This window comes from Polypterus senegalus, chromosome 6, assembly GCF_016835505.1.
Source record: "Polypterus senegalus isolate Bchr_013 chromosome 6, ASM1683550v1, whole genome shotgun sequence".
NCBI lineage: Eukaryota > Metazoa > Chordata > Cladistia > Polypteriformes > Polypteridae > Polypterus > Polypterus senegalus.
Window position 1 is genome coordinate 58,979,679 of NC_053159.1, and position 24,316 is coordinate 59,003,994.

General features: G+C 40.8%; 1 protein-coding gene across 2 annotated transcripts in view; it reads right to left on the minus strand.

Moving 5' to 3' along the window:
• Positions 1-24,316, minus strand: part of LOC120531055 (MORN repeat-containing protein 1-like) — a 428,485-nt gene that overhangs the window by 182,397 nt on the left and 221,772 nt on the right. The window contains exon 11 of one of the 2 annotated variants that reach the window (XM_039756050.1): positions 5,837-5,899. The exons of the other annotated variant lie outside the window; for it this stretch is intronic. Coding sequence (XP_039611984.1) covers positions 5,837-5,899 — 63 coding nt within the window. The remainder of the gene's footprint in view (positions 1-5,836; positions 5,900-24,316) is intronic. 2 annotated transcript variants of the gene reach the window in all.

The window sequence follows — 24,316 nt, forward strand, 5'->3', positions numbered from 1 at the left end:
GGGAGACCTTCTGTGACAAGACCCCGAAGGTTGCTGAGGGTTGTGTTGGTGTTACCGGTTGTTCCCAGAAGGAGGTGTTTCATCTCGCAGGGTACCCTGGATATCATCGAGAGGAGTCGCTGGAACTAAGAAGGATGGCTGCGAGGGCTCTGAGGGCAGATAAAGAGGTGTTTGTTAGAGGAATCTATGAGCAAGTGACACACCATCTGTGGTCTAGTGACCCAAGTCCTGCTTACAGAGGAATCAAAGCATTCTGCACATCTGAATCTGTTCCTCGGAGAGTCGCAGTTAGGGCGGCTGATGGAATGGTCCTTACGGATGACACTACAGTTGTGACCCGCTGGGCTGTCTACTTTGTGCAGTTGTTCAAAGCTGATCCTCCGGCTAGGACACTGGATATCTCTGGGTCCACGGTTCTTGAGGCTGATCCTCCGATTAGATGTGAACCACCCAATCTCACTGAGATTGCACAGGTGGTGAACCAGCTGAGGGGGGGAAAGGCTGCAGGGATCTGTGGTATCCAGGGTGAACTTTTACAGGCTGGTGGTAAGGTTGTCCTGGCAATGCAAGCGATCTTTGCTTCCATTTGGGAGACTGGCATCATCCAAACTGACTGTAAAATGGGACTTGTCGTCCCAATCTGGAAAGGAAAGGGTGATCGCCTGGATTGCAGCAACTACAGGGGGATAACACTGCTCTAGGTGCCGGGTAAGGTCCTTGCTAGGGTCGTCCTCAATAGGATCTGTGATCCCTTGCTCATCTACCAGCAACCAGAACAGTATGGTTTTACGCATAAGAAGTCTACCATCGGCCGCATCATAGCACTGAGGGTTCTCATGGAGCGCAAACGCGAACAGTGGCAGAGTTTCTTAGCAGCCTTTGTCGATTTTCACAAAGCATTTGACTGCCCTGTGGGATGTCATGGCCAGCCTGTGCACTGGTACTGTGAGTGCTGTGCAGAGTGGAGGCAGGACCTCTGCTTTTTCCCAGTTGATTCTGGGGTTCATCAGGGGTGTGTTCTTGTTCCTACTCTGTTCAGTGCTTGTATGGACTGGGTATTGGGCAAGGTTGTGGGGTCCAGCGGCTGTGGGGCATCTGTTGGTGAAGAAAGATTAATGGATCTTGACTTTGCTGATGATGCTGTGATCTTCGCGGAGTCAATGGAGGCTCTGATCAGGGCACTCAAGAGACTGAGGAGTCTGAGTGTCTGCGCTTGTGAGTGTCCTGGATAAAAAACAAGATCCAGGCCTTTAATGACCTCTTGGGCACAGCCATCAGCAGTGTGTCTGTTTGAGGAAAGAATGTTGACCATGTCGAGAGGTTTACTTACCTTGGCAGTGGCATTCATGTCTCTGGTGACACTTCCTATGAAGTCAGTAGACGGATTAGGACAGCATGGGGGGGTCATGAGGTTGCTGGAAATGGGTGTGTTGCGCTCCCAATAGCTATGCAAAAAGACGAAGGTCCAAGTCTTTAGAGTCCTGGTGCTTCCTGTCTTGCTATATGGTTGCGAGACATGGACGCTATCCAGTTGCAAACCGGGATCCTGAGTTGTTTCATCATGTAGTGGGTGCAGCAATGTACCGGTGCATGCTCCCCAACTTGACTTGACTTGCAGACATAGCACTCACTGTGATTATACAGGGGACAAATAGCACTTATTAGAGAGTTCAGGAACTTGTCAAAGGGTTCCTTCCACTGCCAGACAACATGCCCTTGCTGAGAACAGCCTGATAGAAACCCTGCCTTTGCTTTCTGATAGATAGATAGATAGATAGATAGATAGATAGATAGATAGATAGATAGATAGATAGATAGATAGATAGATAGATAGATAGATAGATTAATCCCCAAGGGGAAATTCACTTACTCCAGCAGCAGCATAAATTAAAAAAAACAAAAACAATATTAAATTAAAGAGTGATAAAAATGCAGGTATAACAGACAGTAACTTTGTATAATGTTAACGTTTTCCCTCCCGGGTGGAACTGAAGAGTCACATAGTGTGGCGGAGGAACGATCTCCTCAGTCTGTCAGTGGAGCTGAAGCTGCTCCACTGTCTGGAGATGATACTGTTCAGTGGATGCAGTGGATTCTACACGATTGACAGAAGCCTGCTCAGCGCCCGTCACTCTGCCACAGATGTAAAACTGTCGAACTCCGTGCCTACAATAGAGCCTGCCTTCCTCACCAGTTTGTCCAGGTGTGAAGTGTCCCTCTTCTTTATGCTGCCTCCCCAGCACACCACTGCGTAGAAGAGGGCGCTTGCCAAAACTGTCTGATAGAACATCTGCAGCATCTTACTGCAGATGTTGAAGGATGCCAGCCTTCTAAGAAAGTATAGTCGGCTCTGTCCTTTCTTTCGCAGAGCATCAGTATTGGCAGTCCAGTCCAATTTGTCATCCAGCTGCACTCCCACATATTTATAGGTCTGCACCCTCTGCACACAGTCACCTCCGATGATCACGGGGTCCATGAGGGGCCTGGACCTCCTAAAATCCACCACCAGCTTCTTGGTTTTGATGGTGTTCAGGTGTAAGTGGTTTGAGTCACACAATTTAACAAAGTCCTTGATTTGGTTCCTATACTCCTCCTTCTACCCACTCCTGATGCAGTCCATGATAGCAGTGTCGTCAGTGAACTTTTGCACGTAGCAGGACTCCGAGTTGTATTGGAAGTCCGATGTATATAGGCTGAAATGGACTGGAGAAAGTACAGTCCCCTGCGGCACTCCTGTCCTGCTGATCACAATATCAGACCTGCAGTTCCCAAGACACACAAACTAAGGTCTGTCTGTAAGATAGTCCACGATCCATGCCACCAGGTATGAATTTACTCCCATCTTTGTCAGCTTGTCCCTAAGGAGCAGGTGTTGAAGGCGCTAGAGAAGTCCAGAAACATAATTCTTACAGCACCACTGCCTCTGTCCAAGTAGGAGAGGGTTCGGTGTAGCATACAGATGATGGCATCCTCCGCTTCCACCTTCTCCTGGTATGCAAACTGCAGAGGATCGAGGGCGTGGTGGACCTGTGGCCTCAGGTGGTGAAGCAGCAGCAACTCCATGGTCTTCATCACATGCGATGTTAGGGCGACAGGCCTGAAGTCATTCAGCTCACGAGGACGTGATACCTTTGGGACTGGGGTGAACTACAATGTCCATACAGAAGTTGATGTGATCAGTAGTGCTGTCAATAACCTACTCAATGTTGTCACTATATGATCCCTGCAGGATATCCCAGTCTGTAATTCCAAAGCAGTCTCTCAGAGCCTGCTCTGCCTCAAGGGACCACTTCCTGAATGAGCATGTGGTTGTAGGTAGCTCCCTAACTCTTGGTTTTTAGTGAGGCTGAAGCAGAACCAGGTTATGATCTGCTTTCCCAAGCGCAGGCAGCGGGGTGGCGCTGTGTGTGTCTTTAACGTTTGCATACAGTAGGTCAATAGTCTTATTTCCCCGGGTGTTACAATCCACATACTGGGAGAAGGCAGGTAATGTTTTGTCCAGCGTCACATGGTTAAAGTCTCCAGAGAGTAGCACAAGCGCCTCGGGGTGCTGTGTTTGTAGTTTAGCAACAGTGGCGTGATGTCACCCACTGTCTCAACGTCCGCCCAAGGAGGGATGTAAACAATAACAACAATGACGTGTCCAAACTCTCTGGGCAAGTAATAGGGACGCAGACTTATGGCCAATAGTTTGATGTCCCTGCAGCAAGTGGAGATTTTGACATTTACATGTCCAGGGTGGCACCACCTTGTATTCACATAGTGAGTGAGTCCTCCTCTTTTCCGCTTGCCGCAGGTATTTGTCCGTTCTAACTGTGCTAAATCCAGGTAGCTCCATGTTAGCATCTGGGATGCTAGTTGTTTGCCACATTTCACAAAAGCACAACAAACTGCATTATCTCTAGGTCCTGACATTTTTCACCAGCACAGCCAGTTCGTCGATCTTATTTGGTAGTGACTTCACATTTCCCAGGATCACAGAAGGTACCGAAGGCTTGTATCGTCACTTCTTTGCTAGCCGCTTCACCTCTAGCTTAGCACTGGCTCTGCAGCCACGATACCACCTTCTTACCTCATCAGGTAAATAGGGAACCACACCGGCACGGGCCTTTGTTCTCAGCGCTTGAAGTTGACTACCTGAATAGAGGAGTCTCGGCGTGTAAAAATCAATTTCTAAGCAGTAAAAAGTGTCCAGGAAACGAGTCCACATAAAAGAAAGTGGTAGGAATGATCGGTGACATAGAGAAAAAGGTAGAAATATAAAGTTGTACACAGAGCTGCTGGAAAGTCTGCCACTCACAACTAGCCAAATAGTCACTTTCCATGGTCTCCCTGAATTCTGCCCACACCTGCATTTTTGCTTCCCTAACCATCAAGGCCCTTTGGCTGGTCAGTGCCTCTCTGCTGCTTCAGGAGTCTCCTGTGCTAAACATACATGGAAGGATTCCTTTTACAGCCCAATGGCAACTCTCATCTCTGTTGTCCACCATTGGGTTCTTGGGTTGCCACACTGAGAGGCACCCATGGCTTTTAGGCCACAGCTCCTTGCAGCCACTTCCACAATGGAGGCTTTGAAAAAGGACCATTTCCATTTGGACTCTATGTCCTCAGCCTCCCTGGAAATTGAAAAAAGCTCTTTCAGACATTGAAGTTGAATGTCTTCTGGACAGGAGCCTCTCAAAGTCATTCCCAGTCCACACTCTTCACTCACTTTGGCTTCCCAGCTCTGTGTAGGTGCCTCCCTCACCATCTGACCCAACTCACCACCAGGTGGTGATCAGTTGACAGCTCTGCCCTTCTCTTCACCTGAGAGCCCACAACATACAGACGCAAATCTGATGATATGGTTATGAACTCGATCATAGATCTTTGGCCTAAGATGCTCTGGTACCAAGTACAATTATAAGCCAACTTATAAACAAAATATATACATATAAAAATATAGGTCCAATAAAAACACCACACAGGTTTAGATCAGGTATCTCCATCATTAGTCACTTTCCAGGATCCCCTCCAGTGACATTTTGTGAATATGCCTTAACCTAGGATAGTCATACTAAATTCTAAGTAATAACTGGGAAGAAAGATCTGCTATAATTCGCTACTTTACAATAGCATGACTGTTATAATACATGGTGTATTTGTGTATTTTATTTCACTTTAACTATTATTATGTGACATGACTGATAAGTTATGTGACCGTGATTTGTCGTGTCAATGACGTCACCGGATACTCCCGTATCAATATGGACAATCGCATAAGAGGAAAATATTCGTCAGTTGGGTAAAACTTAAATCTGTAATGTTCAAGCAGACCTAGCGCTAAGTTCATTTCAGATTTGTGATCTGTTTTTGGTTTTGACTGAATTTTCGTTTGTCTCCGTGCCTTTTTGTTCTATATATTTTTGGTCTCCTAGTTTTGATCATTCACCTGGCACAGACTTCTGTTCTGGTTTGTGCTATTATCTCCAGGTCTTTTATGGTCTTTTCTTTTCTTTCCCTGTAACTAGTACCAACTCAAAAGGAACAGCCTTTGCTTTATTCAATTACACAGCAAGTCATAACAAAACAGAAGACTTTCAAGGTTACAATTAATGCTTCTATTGATGGGTGGTAAAATGCCTAGCTGTTTCATAAAGAAAACCTTCTAAGATCTTGAGGTAGTTGACTAATGCCGAAGGATCATAATAAAATCTATGACAGAGGACAACATTGTCTTGAGAGGATGGAATAAGTGTGGAACAGATCTAAAGTTTTATATGAGATGGGAGAAAACACAACATAAATACATCAGGTCTCCAAAAATGTAAAATGTAGAAATGTAATGTAGAATTACCAGTAGATGACTCCTGAAAGCCTGCAGCTCTGTAGTCCTCTGCCTGTGTAGAACCAATTTTTCCTAAAATGTAAGAAAAAAAAACTGAAATGTGTGTTGAAGTAAGGGAAACCTAATAAACTACAAAGCTTTACAAAGCACAGAAAGGAAGTGTAGTAAAGTAAGGTCCATGACTGTTTGGTGGTTTAAATAAATACTTTGTGCATTCACGTCTTCTAGTGTTAGCATGACAAGAGCAGTTCCCGTGTGCAATGCAGGCATGGACAGCCATGCGCACATAATGCACAGGTGTAGGATCACCCGTGACCCTAACTGATGGAAACACAGAGCAATTTCTATATTCAAGAGAGGGTACAAAGTGAAAGTAATCAAACAAGTTAATTCAAGATATACAAATAGGATAAAGAGCAAATGTAAAAAATGAAATGATATTACAATGCAAAAAAATCAAAGAATCAAATAGATAAACAAATATATCTATATCTATATATAGTTAATAGAAACATATATAAGTAAAAATGGAAACACATACATAACTGGAAACAGGTAAATTAGTAAGGCAGTAAATTGATAGAATACAACTTGGTTACAGCATATATATTTAACTAAAATATATGACAATTAAGACCAGGAACTAAAGGATTATCTATATAATATAACAATTTTTTGAAAAATTTACAAGTTTAAAACAAGTTGTAGAGAAATCAGAAATGAAAATGTCTCTTCTGACACTAGAATAAGAAGAACAAGGTCAGCAACGAGAGAGAGTAGGAGGCAGACCGAAGAAGAAGGCATTGTGTGGACAGGACTTTGGGTGGTTTGTATGTGCACTTTTGAACATTGTAAATAGCTGTAAATAAACGTGTGGTGATGGAAAACAACATGTCTGCCTGTCTGTGCCCGGGTAACGTTCACAGGTGCTTGTAAAGGTTAGCGTTTTTTTTAATTCAGTTTTATTCTCTTGGTCACATTCCCGCTCCCCCAATCTAACACTGCAGTTTTCAAATAAAGAAGTGCTATAATAGAGACTAGGGCGTCACGGTGGCACAGTGGTAGCGCTGCTGCCTCGCAGTTAGGAGACCCGGGTTCGCTTCCCGGGTCCTCCCTGCGTGGAGTTTGCATGTTCTCCCGTGTCTGCGTGGGTTTCCTCCGGGTACTCCGGTTTCCTCCCACAGTCCAAAGACATGCAGGTTAGGTGGATTGGCGATTCTAAATTGTCCGTAGTGTGTGCTTGGTGTGTGAGTGTGGGTGTGTGTGTCCCTGCCCGGGATTGGTTCCTGCCTTGCGCCCTGTGATGGCTGGGATTGGCTCCAGCAGACCCCCCTGACCCTGTGTTCAGATTCAACGGGTTGGAAAATGGATGGATATAATAGAGACTAGCAAAATACCCGCGCTTCGTAGCGGAGAAGTATTGTGTTAAAGAAGTAATGAAAAAGAAATGGAAACGTTAATAATAACGTAACATGATTGACAATGTAATTGTGTTGCTGGCATATATATATATACTAGCAAAATACCGGCTACATGGCAGAGAAGTAGTGTGTTAAAGAAGCAATGAAAAGAAAAGGAAACATTTTGAAAATAACGTAACCTGATTGTCAATGTAATTGTTTTGTCACTGTTGTGAGTGATGAGTGTTGTTGTCATATATATATATATATATATATATATATATATATATATATAATGTAATTGTTTTGTCATTGATATGGGTGTTGTTGTCATATCTATCTATTTATATATATATATTTATATATATCTGTATATCTGTATATATATATATATATATATATATATATATATATATATATATAGCAAAATACCTGCGATTGGCAGCGGAGAAGTAAAAAGAAAAGGAAACATTTTAATAATAACGTATATATATACTGTATACCCGCGCTTGGCAGCGGAGAAGTAGTAGTAGTGTGTTAAAGAAGTTATGAAAAAGAAAAGGAAACATTTTAAAAATAATATAACATGATTGTCAAAGTAATTGTTTTGTGTATTTGGCGGCAGCATCACAAAGTTTTTTTCGTCTAGCTGCATCAGAAAATGTACCACGACGTCTGACACGCCTCCTTTTTACCTTTTTCTCACAGCTTGGATTGCTGCTGTCATATATATATACACACACACACACACACACACACACACACACCACACACACACACACACACACATACATACATACACATATATATATATATATATATATGCACATATATATACACATACATATCTTCATATCTACATATCTATATACATATCTACATATACACACATATATATACATACCTATCTACATCATATATACACACACATACATACATACACACACACAAATTATATATATGTGTGTATGTATGTACGTGTGTGTGTGTGTGTATATATATATATACATACACATACATACATATATATACACATACATATACTTGTGTGTATAGCTTTTATATATGTGTGTGTATAGCTTTGGTCACTGAGTGCAAGGGAGAAATAATAAAATATAGTCTATAAGTTATTAAACAGTAAAACATTAACGTTTTAAGAAGTACAGGTACATTGAGCACTACTGGAGTGGTTGCGGGTAAACTACATTTTAAAGACTGTGTAACACAACAGGTAAGTAACTAACAGCAGCTAAAATATATATGGATCATCTCTCGGTAGTAGATCCCTTTTGAAAGCTACACGACGGCTGTGGTATAGAAATTACATTTTCTATGTGAACGTTCAAATTTGAGCCTCTGGTAATGTGCCTTACCGGCATTTACAGAAAATTAGTTTTGTGTCCTCTGCAGTGTTAAGCGAGAAAGGCTTTGGTTTGGGATAAAAGGAAAAAAGGTGTAAAGAAAGGAAAGTTGCCTTTTTCTTTTATATAGTATAGAGATGTGTTAAGCTGGCGTTATGATCGCCTTTTGAGGACAGTCGCGGTGGGTCTTGTGTAGACTGGTGAGCGTCCTCGCCATTAATCGGCTGTGATGGACTGTCAGTCCTCTACTGCGTGTGCGTGTCTTCATAATCCGGTGAGAACCTCATAATCGTATCGTGCAAAAGAAAGTGTGAATCGCCTTAATATTATTTTGCCGTGGTGTAGAAAAGGGGTCCGTGTTTGCACTTGTCTGGGCTATAGCGCAGGGGAGGATGAAAAAATTAAAAGTGCTCACTTTGACTTAAGGCAGAAGCGCAGTCAGCGTCTCAAAGGCCGGCACAGCTATGCCGCGCGCTGGCTGCTCGACTTTTGCAGGGCAGGAGACCACAGTTTTTGCAGACACGTTCATGATATCAAAAGTCTCAGCGCTCTTTGGAGGTCATTCATATATATATATAGCAAAATACCCGCCTACTCGCGGAGAAGTAGTGTGTTAAAGAAGTAATGAAAAAGAAAAGGAAACATTTTAATAATAACGTAACATGATTGACATTGTCATGAGTGTTGCTGTCATATATATGCCTGCCTAAATAAGTCACCCTCGCTTTGCTCTTACTTTATTTACCGTTCATTTAATCATGGCTAGTGGCGGAAAAATTATAAAATGGAAGGAGGATGGCTTTACCAAAACAATTATTGATGGCGAATCGATTATTCATAAAGCTTGAATTGGTGATGTTTTTCTGTGTTAACCTCATATTTTTTCATACTTCTTCTCAAACTAAGGTGGTGCGAGGGTAAAATGAATCGGGATGCGCTGATCAATGTAATCGGTGTACCAGGAAATCATGCATTGACAAAAGCTCCCTTTGCTTGTAATGCAAAGTGTGATTAAATGCATTATTTTTAAGCGTTATGGAGCACATGCATGAAGCTTCTCAGCTGTGCTTGTGCTAAGAAAAGGAAAGATTTTAAAATAGCGTAACACGATTGTCAATGTAACCTTTTGTAAGTAGTGCCTGGAGGATTCAGTGTGGAGAAACTCTATAGAGACAGCGTGTGTATTAACTTGTGGATTTTTCTGTGAGTATTTGGTGGCAGTCTGGCAAGTTGCTTGAAGACGGCGTTAGCTGCAGAGCTCAGCTCAGAGCCAAATGAGATGAATGGGAGGGAGATGATGGCGTGACTCCCCACCGCCTTAACTGTCAATCCCCACAAACACAGTCTCTCGAATTTGCATAAGCACACCCCTTCACCTACAATTTTAACTTAGTTATAAAGTGATCAAAACTCTCGTTTATATCCTGCGTCCTCTCATTAAACTTGTATCCCGCATTACCTGTGGGCATTTGAAACGCCAGCGTAGCCTGTCTATGAACTTAATTTAAACTTTAGGTTTACACCTTGCTTTCTTTCGGAGGTAGCAGCAGTATGGTAGTATATGTCACTTCGCTCGCTTCTTATTGTTTCGCTGCCTTCTCAATTATATAATGCATGTTTTCTTAAGCGCTTTTTGGAGGTCTTCCTGGTTTTCTACGCACTGCGTTGACAGTCAGTTCACGTGATTACGTGAGAGGCGTGATGATGTCACACGAAACTCCGCCCCCCCACGTCATTCCAGCTCAACTCCATTACAGTTAATGGAGAAAAATACCTTCCAGTTATGACCATTAGGCGTAGAATTTCGAAATGAAACCTGCCCAACTTTTGTAAGTAAGCTGTAAGGAATGAGCCTGCCAAATTTCAGCCTTCTACCTATACGGGAAGTTGGAGAATTAGTGATGAGTGAGTGAGTGAGTGAGTGAGTGAGTGAGTGAGGGCTTTGCCTTTTATTAGTATAGATATATACACATACTGTATATATACACACACACATATATACATACTGTATATACACATATACATATCTACATATATACTGTATATACACATATATATACAAATCTACATATATATATCCACATATATATATATATTAGGGTGGGACTCTATTAAAAAAATTAATCCAATTAATTAGAGGCTGTGTAAGAATTAATCTTGATTAATCGTATGTAATCGCTTACGTAAATTTGCCCCAAATCGCAAATGTTTTTTTTTTTTATTTAAAAGCGGTTTTAGTGGGCGACAGAATCAAATAATAGACATGGACATGAATATTGTAAACTGAGGCTGTTTTAATTTCTGAAAAAAAAAAGCCTTTAAACTGCATTTGAATTCAAAACAGAAACAAAAATATCATCCCTGGTTAAAATTGGGCAGACTTAAAAATAAAGTGGTAGTTTAAGTACTTTAAGTACATTTTCAGAATGGTATTGTCTTTAAATAATAATAACCAAAATTTCAACATAAAGTGCAGTTTTTCTTCTTAAAAAATAAGTCAGAAACATAAAAGGTAATTTGACCAACTTAATCTTTAAACTCTGAGTAACATTAGCCAAAATTATTTTGTACATTAGGCTAAAACAGTGTGATCATTGAACATTTTATAATTAGATGTAATTAGAATTACTAACGGTCATGGAAGTCCAATGATCCCCAGTAAGAGCCACAAAGTCCGCTTTCTGTAATGCATCTAATTTTGCTTGCTTTTCAGTGTGCACAAAACCATGCTTTTATCAAGGCTTCTCGGGTAGTCGAAATGATCAGTCGTAGGAGCGCTTTATTCCGACTCTAACATTTTTGTAGCTGTGATGTGTGCATCAGTGTAATGGATGTACCAGGAAATCATGCATTGACAAAAGTTCCGTTTGCTTGGAATTGAAAGTGTGATTAAATGTGTTATTTTTTAGCAGCGTTATGGAGTACATGCATGAAGCTTCTCAGCTGTGCTTGTGCTAATAAAGGGAAACATTTTAAAAATAACGTAACATGATTCTGAGTTAACCGAATATTTTTTCATACGTCCAAAACCAAGGAGATGCGAAGGTAAAATGAATCGGGTAGCGCGCGTACATACTCAGTGCATCCCCTCTCGGGAATCGAACCTCAAATTTCGGCATTAGAGACGAAGACTCTACAATTGCGCCACAGCGTGTGGCTTGTCTATGCTAGAGTATGTACTGTAGATCGGGTATATATATACATTTATATATATATATACCCAGCGTATCAGTGGAGAAGTAGAAGTTATGAAAAGAAAAGGGAACATTTTAAAAATAACTTAACATGATTGTCAATATACAGTAATTGTTTTGTGAGTGTTATTGAGTGTTGCTGTCATCAAGGATTTGATTATCATTATTTGTTTCAATCAGGGTCGTATTTGTACGATGTGTTGTGTTCAAGTTACATTCCGTGTTTGTCAATCGTTGTAAAGATAAGAGGTTTCATTCATCGATTAGTTTCTTACTGCATCAATAAACAGCTCGTCTTCCTCTTTATCTGAGATGTGACAAACTGCATGCATGGGTTTTTTTTTACACTGTCTTCCTTTAGTGGAACATTCACTTTTCCACCGTGTGCTTTGTTTCCGCAGTAGCTGCACTTATGAATATGATTGTATGTATCAGACGCGTCATATTTTTCAGCTGCCTTCTCAATTGTGTAATTCGGTTTTTGTTCAGCACTCTTTGGAACTGTTGCTTTTTGTCTGTGCACTGCGTCAGTTCACGTGAGCCGCTTGGTGTTCTTGCATTGAAGGTTCCCAGCTGTGCTGGTGCCATCTCGTGTAATGTCAGCTAAGACCTGGCACTTAAAAGTTTCTCTCACAGTTTCAATGAGTCTGTGCCAAACACCACCCTGACCATCTCATCTTCCTCTGCATAAGCACAGTCCTTCACACGTGAATATTTACGGTAGTGTTTGTATTGGATTGCCGCTGATGGGCGGCCTTATATGGGCAGGCACTAAATTACAAGCGCTAGTGGCAGCCTGTCTATGAACTTAATTTAATATAAACTTACGGTTCACGCCGTGCTTTGTTTCCGCAGTAGCTGTACTTATGAATATGCTTGTATGCATCATTTGCTTCATAATGTTTTTCTTCCTTCTCAATTGTGAAATGGCGTTTTGTGCTCATCGCTGTTTGGAGTTCTTCCTTATTCTCTACGTACTTATGTAGGAGGCGTGATGATGTCACACGAAACTCCGCCCCCCACGGCCATCTCTAACTCAACTCCATTACATTATATGTAGAAAAATAGGTTCCAGTTATGACCCTTAAGCGTAGAATTTCGAAATTAAACCTGCCCAACTTTTGTAAGTAAGCTGTAAGGAATAAGCCTACCAAATTTCAGCCTTCTACCTACACGGGAAGTTGGAGAATTAGTGATGAGTCAGTGAGTGAGTGAGTGAGTGAGGGCTTTGCCTTTTATTAGTATAGATACATATATACACACATATACATACATACACACACATATATACACACAAATACATATATATAAATATACATACATACACACACACATATATAAACATATATATACATATACATACATATCTACATATATACACACACAGCTATTTCAGTATCAGTGCAATACGCTGTTTGTTAAAACGGTTGACTCCGCTCTTACGTGCAATAACAAATCAAATCATTCAGTTGTCTTTGCTCATATGTCATTTTAGAGCTGGGCGCCTGGCATCTTTTTGGCCACAAGTTCGTTTCTGTTTGGTGTGAGGTTCTGTGTTGTGGAGATTCTCAGGATGGATTGCAGGTGCTCATCAGTGAGGCGACTCCTGTGTGCTGTTTTGTTAGTCTTTATCACTGAGAAGAGCTTCTCACACAGATATGTGCTACCAAACATGTACAAGGTTCGAGCCGCATGTAGATGGACTTTTTTTGTTCTTCAAAGTCACCAAAGCGCCGTGCAAACTCAGTGCGCAATAACTCTAGCCGCAATAACTTGCAGCATCATAAGGTAGACTTGATTAACGCGGTAAGTGTTGGCAAGGCAGCTGAAGCGCTGCATTATGGGATCTGTAGTTTATTGTGTTACCAGCGCTTCATATACCGGGCTTTAATAACAATAATACAGTATATAAAATGATCGTGCGGGCGGATATAATTACGCCGGGCGGATGTGGCCCGCGCCCTTGAGTTTGACACATATGGACTAAATAGAACTTGAAAAGATATATTTTTCAAATGTGATCGCGCAATTCAGATAGAGTTGACGCGCACTACAGCCTGCATGCCTCAATGAGTCATCCTCCCTCGCTCTTACTTTTTTACCGTTCATCTAATGAATACACTGAGTATGGCTTTACCAAAACAATCATTGATGGCGAATAAAGTATCCATTATTCAGTATGTAGATCGGATATATATATACATATATATATACCAGCGTATCATGCGAGAAGTAGTGTGTTAAAAAGGTAGAAAAGAAAAGGGAACATTTTAAAAATAACGTAACATGACTGTCAATATACAGTATTTGTTTTGTGAGTGTTACTGAGTGTTGCTGTCATCAAGGATTTGATTATCATTATTTCTTTCAATCAGGTTCATATTTGTAGGATGTGTTGTGTTCAAGTTACATTCCGTGTTTGTCAATCGTTGTAAAGATGACAGGTTTCATTCATCGATTCGTTTCTTACTGCATCAATAAACAGCTCGTCTTCTTCTTTATCTGAGACCTGACACACTGCATGCACGGGTTTTTACACTGTCTTCCTTTAGCGGGACATTGACTTTTCCACCGTGTGCTTTGTTTCCACAGTAGCTGCATTTATGAATATGCTTATCAGGCGCTTCATATTTTTGCTTTTCAATTGTGTAATTGGTTTTGTTCAGCGCTCTTTGGAACTGTTGCTTTTATCTGTGCACTCGTCAGTTCATGTGAGCCACTCGGTGTACTTGCATCGAAGGTTCCCAGCTGTGCTGGTGCCATCTCGTGCTATGTCCATAGCTTTATTTAATGTTACCTTAGTCCTGGCACTTAAAACTTTCTCTCGCAGTTTCGCTGAGTTTGTGTCAAACACAACCCTGACCATCTCATCTTCCTCTCCATAAGCACAGTCCTTCACTCGTGAATATTTACCCGTGGCAGTTTGCTATTGGATTGCCGCTGATGGACGGCCTTATATGGGCAGGCACTAAATTACAAACGCCAGCGCAGCCTGTCTATGAACTTAATTTAAAGTGTAGGTTTACATCGTGCTTTGTTTCCGAGTAGCAGAACTCATGAATATGGTTGTATATGTCACTCGCCGCTTCTTATTGTTTCGCTGCCTTCTCAATTATATAATGCATGTTTTCTTGGCGCTTTTTGAGGTCTTCCTGGTTTTCTATGTACTGCGTGATTACGTGGGAGGCGTGATGATGTCACACAACTCCGCCCCCACGGCGTTGAAGCTCATCTCCATTACAGTAAATGGAGAAAACTGCTTCCAGTTATGACCATTACGCGTAGAATTTCGATATAAAACCTGCCCAACTTTTGTAAGGAAGCTGTAAGGAATGAACCTGCCAAATTTCAGCCTTCCACCCACACGGGAAGTTGGAGAATTAGTGATGAGTCAGTGAGTGAGTGAGTGAGTGAGTGAGTGAGGGCTTTGCCTTTTATTAGTATAGATATATATATATATATATATATATATATATATATATATATATATATATATATATATATATATATATACACACACACACACACACACACATATAAACATATATATATATATATACACACATACACATATACTGTATATAGATACATATATATTGTGAAACCGACCCAGACACAGACAGGCGGACATGTTGTTTTTTCACCACCACACGTTTTATTTACAATATTTACAAAAATTAATGGTCACTAAGATCCAGTCCAAAAGTGCACAAACCCCAACACTCACAGTTCTGGCCACAAATGCCTTCTTCTCGGGCCGCCTCCACTCTCCTCTCTTGCCTCGTCCTTCTTCCACCCAACTCCAGCTTTGAATGAAGGGAGACGGCCCCTTTTATCCTCTACCAGACGAGCTCCAGGTGGCTCGGGTATTCCCTGGTGGCCACGCCCCAGCGTGCATGGAAGTGCCGGCTGTTCTCCCGGCAGCTCTCCGGGTGCCCTTCTAAATCTTCCCCCCAGCACTTCCTGGTGTGGCGGAAGTGCTGAGGGAACAGGTCCCCAAGGCATTGGGCCTCCTGGCGGTGACCATGGGCCCCTGCAGGGTGGGGCTTCCATGCCCTTAACCCGCGGCCCCCAAAGCAACCAGGAAGGCGGCCCCCACGAGATCCAGGGTGGGTGCAGACCCACATCCGGTCCCTCACGGCGTCTCGGCCGGGTCGTTGCCCCTGGCATCCTGACAATATATATATATATATTATATATATTATATATATATATATATTATATATATATATTATATATAACGTATGTACACACATACATATATATATATATATATACACATATACACTCACCTAAAGAATTATAAGGAACACCATACTAATACGGTGTTTGACCCCCTTTCGCCTTCAGAACTGCCTTAATTCTACGTGGCATTGATTCAACAAGGTGCTGAAAGCATTCTTTAGAAATGTTGGCCCATATTGATAGGATAGCATCTTGCAGTTGAGATTTGTGGGATGCACATCCAGGGCACGAAGCTCCCGTTCCACCACATCCCAAAGATGCTCTATTGGGTTGAGATTTGGTGACTGTGGGGGCCATTTTAGTACAGTGAACTCATTGTCATGTTCAAGAAACCAATTTGAAATGATTCGAGCTTTGTGACATGGTGCATTATCCTGCTGGAAGTAGCCATCAGAGGATGGGTACATGGTGGTCATGAAGGGATGGACATGGTCAGAAACAATGCTCAGGTAGCCAGTGGCATTTAAACGATGCCCAGTTGGCACTAAGGGGCCTAAAGTGTGCCAAGAAAACATCCCCCACACCATTACACCACCACCACCAGCCTGCACAGTGGTAACAAGGCATGATGGATCCATGTTCTCATTCTGTTTACGCCAAATTCTGACTCTATCATTTGAATGTCTCAAAAGAAAACAAGACTCATCAGACCAGGCAACATTTTTCCAGTCTTCAACTGTCCAATTTTGGTGAGCTTGTGCAAATTTTTGCCTCTTTTTCCTATTTGTAGTGGAGATGAGTGGTACCTGGTGGGGTCTTCTGCTGTTGTAGCCCATCCGCCTCAAGGTTGTGCGTGTTTTGGCTTCACAAATGCTTTGCTGCATACCTCGGTTGTCACAAGTGGTTATTTCAGTCAAAGTTTCTCTTCTATCAGCTTGAATTAGTCGGCCCATTCTCCTCTGACCTCTAGCATCAACAAGGCATTTTCGCCCACCGGACTGCCACATACTGGATGTTTTTCCCTTTTCACACTATTCTTTGTAAACCCTATAAATGGTTGTGCGTGAAAATCCCAGTAACTGAGCAGATTGTGAAATACTCAGACCGGCCCGCCTGGTACCAACAAACATGCCACACTCAAAATTGCTTAAATCACCTTTCTTTCCCATGCTAACATTCAGTTTGGAGTTCAGCAGATTGTTTTGACCAGGACCACACCCCTAAATGCATTGAAGCAACTGCCATGTGATTGATTGATTAGATAATTGCATTAATGAGAAATTGAACAGGTGTTCCTAATAATCCTTTAGGTGAGTGTATATACACACAGACACACACACATATATATATACATATATATGCATATACATATCTACATATATATATATATTTATATATATATATATATATATATATACACATACACACACACACATATATATATATTATATATACACATATCTACACTACATATATATATACTGCTCAAAAGAATTAAAGGAACACTTTTTAATCAGAGTATAGCATAAAGTCAATGAAACTTAGGGGATATTAATCTGGTCAGTTAAGTAGCAGAGGGGGTTGTTGATCAGTTTCAGCTACTGTGGTGTTAATGAAATTAACAACAGATGCACTAGAGGGGCAACAATGAGATGACCCCCAAAACAGGAATTGTTTAACAGGTGGAGGCCACTGACATTTTTCCCTCCTCATCTTTTCTGACTGTTTCTTCACTAGTTTTGGTCATTGGCTACAGTCAGTGTCACTACTGGTAGCATGAGGCGATACCTGGACCCTACAGAGGTTGCACAGGTAATCCAACTTCTCCAGGATGGCACATCAATACATGTCATTGCCAGAAGGATTGCTGTGTCTCCCAGCACAGACTCAAGGGCATGGAGGAGATTCTAGGAGACAAGCAGTTACTCTAGGAGAGCTGGAGAGGGCCATAGAAGGTCCATAACCCATCAGCAGGACCAGTATCTGCTCCTTTGGGCAAGGAGGAACAGGATGAGCACTGCCAGAGCCCTACAAAATGACCTCCAGCAGGCCACTGGTGTGAATGTCTCTGACCAAACAACCAGAAAGACTTCATGAGGGTGACCCAAGGGCCCCATGTCCTCTAATGGGCCCTGAGCTCACTGCCCAGCAGCATGCAGCTCGATTGGCATTCGCCATAGAATACCAGAATTGGCAGATGCACCACTGGTGCTCTGTGCTTTTTACAGATGAGAGCAGGTTCACCCTGAGCACGTGACAGAAGTGAAAGGGTCTGGAGAAGCCATGGAGAACATTATGCTGCCTGTAACATCATCCAGCATGAGCAGTTTGGTGGTGGGTTAATGATTGTCTGGGGAGGCATATCCATGGAGGGTCACACAGACCGCTACAGGCTTGACAAAGGCACCTTGGCTGCCATTAGGTATCAGGATGAAATCCTTGGACCCATTGTCAGACCCTATGCTGGTACAGTGGCTCCTGGTGCACAACAATTCCTGGCCTCATGTGGTGACAGTATGCAGGCAGTTCCTGGAGGATGAAGGAATTGATACCATTGACTGGCCACCACACTTTCCTGACCTAAATCCAATAGAACATCTCTGGGACATTGTGTTTTGGTCCATCCAATGCCACCAGGTTGCACCTCAGACTGTCCAGGAGCTCAGTGATGCCCTGGTCCAGATCTGGGAGGGGATCTCCCACAACACCATCTGTCATCTCATTAGAAGCATGCACCGATGTTGTCAGGCATGTATACAAGAACACAGGGGTCATACAAAGTGCTGCGAACAATTTTGAGTTGCTGCAATTAAATTTTGGCAAAATGGACTAGCCTGCCACATAGTTTTTTCACTCTGATTTTTGGGGCGTCTTTGAATTCAGGGCTCTGTAGGTTGATCATTTTCCTTTCCATCAAACGATGTGGCATCCTTTCGCTCCTAACACATTACCCAGTCTATATCAGTATAGATATCCAGGAGGATTTCTTTTCCCATTGAGATCTGATGTGTTTTCAAAGTGTTCCTTTAATTTTTTGAGCAGTTTATATATATATATATATATATATATATATATATATATACTAGCAGAATACCGCGCACAGCGTGGAGAAGTAGTGTGTTAAAGAAGTTATGAAAAGAAAAGCAAACATTTTAAAAATAACGTAAGAGGATTGTTAATGTAATTGTTTTGTCATTGATATGAGTGTTGTTGTCATATCTATCTATTTATATATATCTATCTATATATATATATATATATATATATATATATATATAGCAAAATAGCTGCGATTGGCAGCGGAGAAGTAAAAAGAAAAGGAAACATTTTAATAATAACGTAACATGATTGACAATGTAATTGTTTTGTAATTGTCATGAGTGTTGCTGGCATATATATATATATATATATATATATATATATACACACACACACACACACAGACACATATATAAATATATATATATACATATAAATATATATATATATATATATATATATATATATATATACACACATATATATACATACTGTATATACAACATATACATATCTACATATATACTGTATATACACATATATATACAAATCTACATATATATCTACATATATATATTAGGGGTGGGACTCGATTAAAAAAATTAATCCAATTAATTAGAGGCTGTGTAAGAATTAATCTTGATTAATGTATGTAATCGCACACGTAAATTTGCCCCAAATCGCAAATGTTTTTTTTTTTATTTAAAAGCGGTTTTAGTGGGCGACAGAATCAAATAATAGACATGGACATGAATATTGTAAACTGAAGCTGTTTTAATTTCTGAAAAAAGCTTTTAAACTGCATTTGAATTCAAAACAGAAACAAAAATATCATCCCTGGTTAAAATTGGGCAGACTTAAAAATAAAGTGGTAGTTTAAGTACTTTAAGTACATTTTCAGAATAGTATTGTCTTTAAATAATAATAACCAAAATTTCACCATAAAGTGCAGTTTTTCTTCTTAAAAAAATAAGTCAGAAACATAAAAGGTAATTTGACCAGCTTACTCTTTAAACTCTGAGTAACATTAGCCAAAATTATTTTGTACATTAGGCTAAAACAGTGTGATCATTGAACATTTTGTAATTAGATGTATTTAGAATTACTAACGGTCACGGAAGTCCAATGATCCCCAGTAAGAGCCACAAAGTCCGCTTTCTGTAATGCATCTAATTTTGCTTGCTTTTCAGTGTGCACAAAACCATGCTTTTATCAAGGCTTCGCTCGGGTAGTCGAAATGATCAGTCGTAGGAGCGCGCTTTATTCCGACTCTAACATTTTTGTAGCTGTGATGTGTGCATCAGTGTAATGGATGTACCAGGAAATCATGCATTGACAAAAGTTCCCGTTTGCTTGGAATTGAAAGTGTGATTAAATCGTTATTTTTAGCGCGTTATGGAGTACATGCATCGAAGCTTCTCAACTGTGCTTGTGCTAAGAAAGGGAAAATTTTAAAAATAGCGTAACATGATTCTCGTTAACCTAATATTTTTCATACGTCCCAAACCAAGGAGATGGGAAGGTAAAATGAATCGGGTAGCGGTGTACATAGTCAGTACATCCCTCTCGGAATCGAACCTCGAATGTCGGCGTTAGAGGCTTAAGACTCTACAATTGCGCCACCGCTTGTCTATGCTAAAGTATGTATTGTAGATCGGGCTATAGATATACATTTATATATATACCCGTGTATCGCAGTGGAGAAGTAGAAGTTATGAAAAGAAAAGGGAACATTTTAAAAATAACGTAACATGATTGTCAATATACAGTAATTGTTTTGTGAGTGTTATTGAATGTTGCTGTCATCAAGGATTTGATTATCATTATTTCTTTCAATCAGGCTCGTATTTATGCGATGTGTTCAAGTTACATTCCGTGTTTGTCAATCGTTGTAAAGATAAGAGGTTTCATTCATCGATTAGTTCCTTACTGCATCAATAAACAGCTCGTCTTCCTTTTTATCTGTGATGTGACAAACTGCATGCACGGGTTTTTTTTTTTTTTACGCTGTCTTCCTTTAGCGGGACATTCACTTTTTCCACCGTGTGCTTTGTTTCCACAGTAGCTGCATTTATGAATATGCTTATCAGACGCTTCATATTTTTGCTGCCTTTTCAATTGTGTAATTCGGTTTTGTTCAGCTCTTTGGAACTGTTGCTTTTATCTGTGCACTGCATCAGTTCACGTGAGCCACTCGGTGTACTTGCATCGAAGGTTCCCAGCTGTGCTGGTGCCATCTCGTGCTATGTCCATAGCTTTATTTAATGTTACCTTAGTCCTGGCACTTAAAACTTTCTCTGGCAGTTTCGCTGAGTTTGTGTCAAACACCACCCTGACCATCTCATCTTCCTCTCCATAAGCACAGTCCTTCACCCGTGAATATTTACCCGTGGCAGTTTGCTATTGGATTGCCGCTGACGGATGGCCTTATATGGGCAGGCACTAAATTACAAGCGCCAGCGCAGCCTGTCTATGAACTTAATTTAAAGTGTAGGTTTACATCGTGCTTTGTTTCCGAAGTAGCAGAACTCGCTTCTTATTGTTTCGCTGCCTTCTCAATTATATAATGCATGTTTTCTTGAGCGCTTTTTTGAGGTCTTCCTGGTTTTCTATGTACTGCGTGATTACGTGGGAGGCGTGATGATGTCACACGAAACTCCGCCCCCACGGCGTTGAAGCTCATCTCCATTACAGTAAATGGAGAAAAACTGCTTCCAGTTATGACCATTACGCGTAGAATTTCGATATAAAACCTGTCCAACTTTTGTAAGGAAGCTGTAAGGAATCAACCTGCCAAATTTCAGCCTTCCACCCACACGGGAAGTTGGAGAATTAGTGATGAGTCAGTGAGTGAGTGAGTGAGTGAGTGAGTCAGTGAGTGAGGGCTTTGCCTTTTATTAGTATAGATATATTAGGTGTGGGACTCGATTACAAAAAATTAATCTAATTAATTAGAGGCTGTGTAATTAATTAATCTTCATTAATCAAATGTAAGCACACATGAAAATTTGCCCCAAATCACAAATGTTTTTTTTTTTAAAAGGGTTTTAGTGGGCGACAGAATCAAATAATAGACATGGACACGAATATTGTAAACTCAAGCTGTTTTAATTTCTGAAAAAAAAATGCATTTAAACTGCATTTCATTTCAAAAAAGAAACAAAAATATGATCCCTGGCTAAAATTGGGCAGACTTAAAAAAAAAGTGGTATTTTAAGTACTTTAAGTACATTTTCAGAATGGTATTGTCTTTAAATAATAATAACAAAAATTTCAACATTTAAGTGCAGTTTTTCTTCTTAAAACAATAAGGCAGAAACATAAAAGGTAATTTGACCAGCCTCACCTTTAAACTGTGAGTAACCTTAGCCAAAATTATTCTGTACATTAGGCTAAAACAGTGTGATCATTGAACATTTTGTAATTAGATGTAATTAGAATTACTAATGGTCACAGAAGTCCAATGATCCCCAGTAAGAGCCACAAAGTCCGCTTTCTGCAATGCATCTAATTTTGCTTGCTTTTCAATGTCATAAAGCTGTTGAATTATACTTGAAATACGCTAACTGTAGCACATTTTCTAACCCCCTATCTTCCACCACTGTTAGTGGTCTACAGTCCAAAGCAATGTATTTTGCGAGAGAATTTGTAAGTTTGACCTATGTTGACTTACTAATTTTGGTCCTGAAGCCAATCATTTCATGAGGTTTGGGCTGCCGACACCTTTTGTTGGTACTCGAACCCGTACTGCTAGTGCTAACAGCATACACAGTTTCTATGCTCGCTGTAACATGTTTTGCATTTAGATGGAACCGTAAGGTTGAAGTGCCTCGGTGGTATGCAAACTCATTTCTGCACAGTTTGCACCAAACCACGCTTTTATCAAGGCTTTCGTCGGGTAGTCTTTTGAAATGAAATTTGCCTCTGATCAGTGCTAGCAACACGCTTTCTTCCGACTCTTACATTTTTGTAGCTCTGATGTGTGCATCAGTGTAATCGATGTACCAGGAAATCATGCATTGACAAAAGTTACCCTTTGCTTGGAATGCAAAGTGTGATTAAATGCGTTATTTTTTAACGCGTTATGGAGTACATGCATCGAAGCTTCTCAGCTGTGCTTGTGCTAAGAAAAGGAAACATTTTAAAAATAACGTAACATGATTGTCAATGTAATAGTTTTGTGACAATTATGACTGTTGCTGTCATCAAGGATTTCATTATTATTATTTCTTTCAATCAGGTTTGTATTTGAAGGACGTGTTGTGTTCAAGTTTATTCCGTGTTTGTCAACCATTGTAAAGATAACATGTTTCATTCATCATAGTGTTCACCACCCAAATCGGAACTCGTGAATGTAAGATGTTGAACAGGCATTCCCGGTAGTAAGTTGTGGAAATCGCGTATGAATATTTAGCGGTAGCGTGTGTAGGAACTTAATTTAATCTTTTCCAGTCCTGTAAAGTCAGTTGATGCGAGCCGCTCGGAGTACATGCATCGAAGCTTCTCAGCTGTACTCGTGCGATCTCGCGATGTCCACGACTTTATTTAATGTTAGCTAAGACCCGGCACTTCAAAGTTTCTTGCTACAGCAATTTTAACTCCGCAACAAAGTGATCCAAAGTCTCATTTATACCTCGTGTCTTCTCATTAAACTTGTATCTTGCGAATACCATACTCGTCGTAGGCATGACAAACGGCAGCGGGAGTGTGTCTATAAACTTAATTTAAACTTACGGTTCACACCGTGCTTTGTTTCTGCAGTTGTGTAATTCGGTTTTTGTTCAGCACTCTTTGGAACTGTTGCTTTTTGTCTGTGCACTGTGTCAGTTCACGTGAGCCACTCGGTGTACATGCATCAAAGTTTCCCAGCTGTGCTGTTGCCATCTCGTGCGATGTCCTTGGCTGTATTAAATGTTAGCTAAGACCTGGCACTTAAAAGTTTCTATCGCAGTTTCGCTGAGTTTGTGCCAAACACCACCCTGACCATCTCATCTTCGTCTGCATAAGCACAGTCCTTCACCCGTGAATATTTAGCGGCAGTGTTTCTATTGGATTGCCGCGGACGGACGGTCTTATATGGGCAGGCACTAAATTACGTGGGAGGTGTAACTCCGCCTCTCACGGCCATCGAGCAGACGTCTATTATAGTATATGGACGAAAAAATAGGTTCCAGTTATGACCATTACGTGTAGAATTTCGAAATGAAACCTGCCCAACTTTTGTAAGTAAGCTGTAAGGAATGAGCCTGCCAAATTTCAGCCTTCTACCTACACGGGAAGTTGGAGAATTAGTGATGAGTCAGTGAGTGA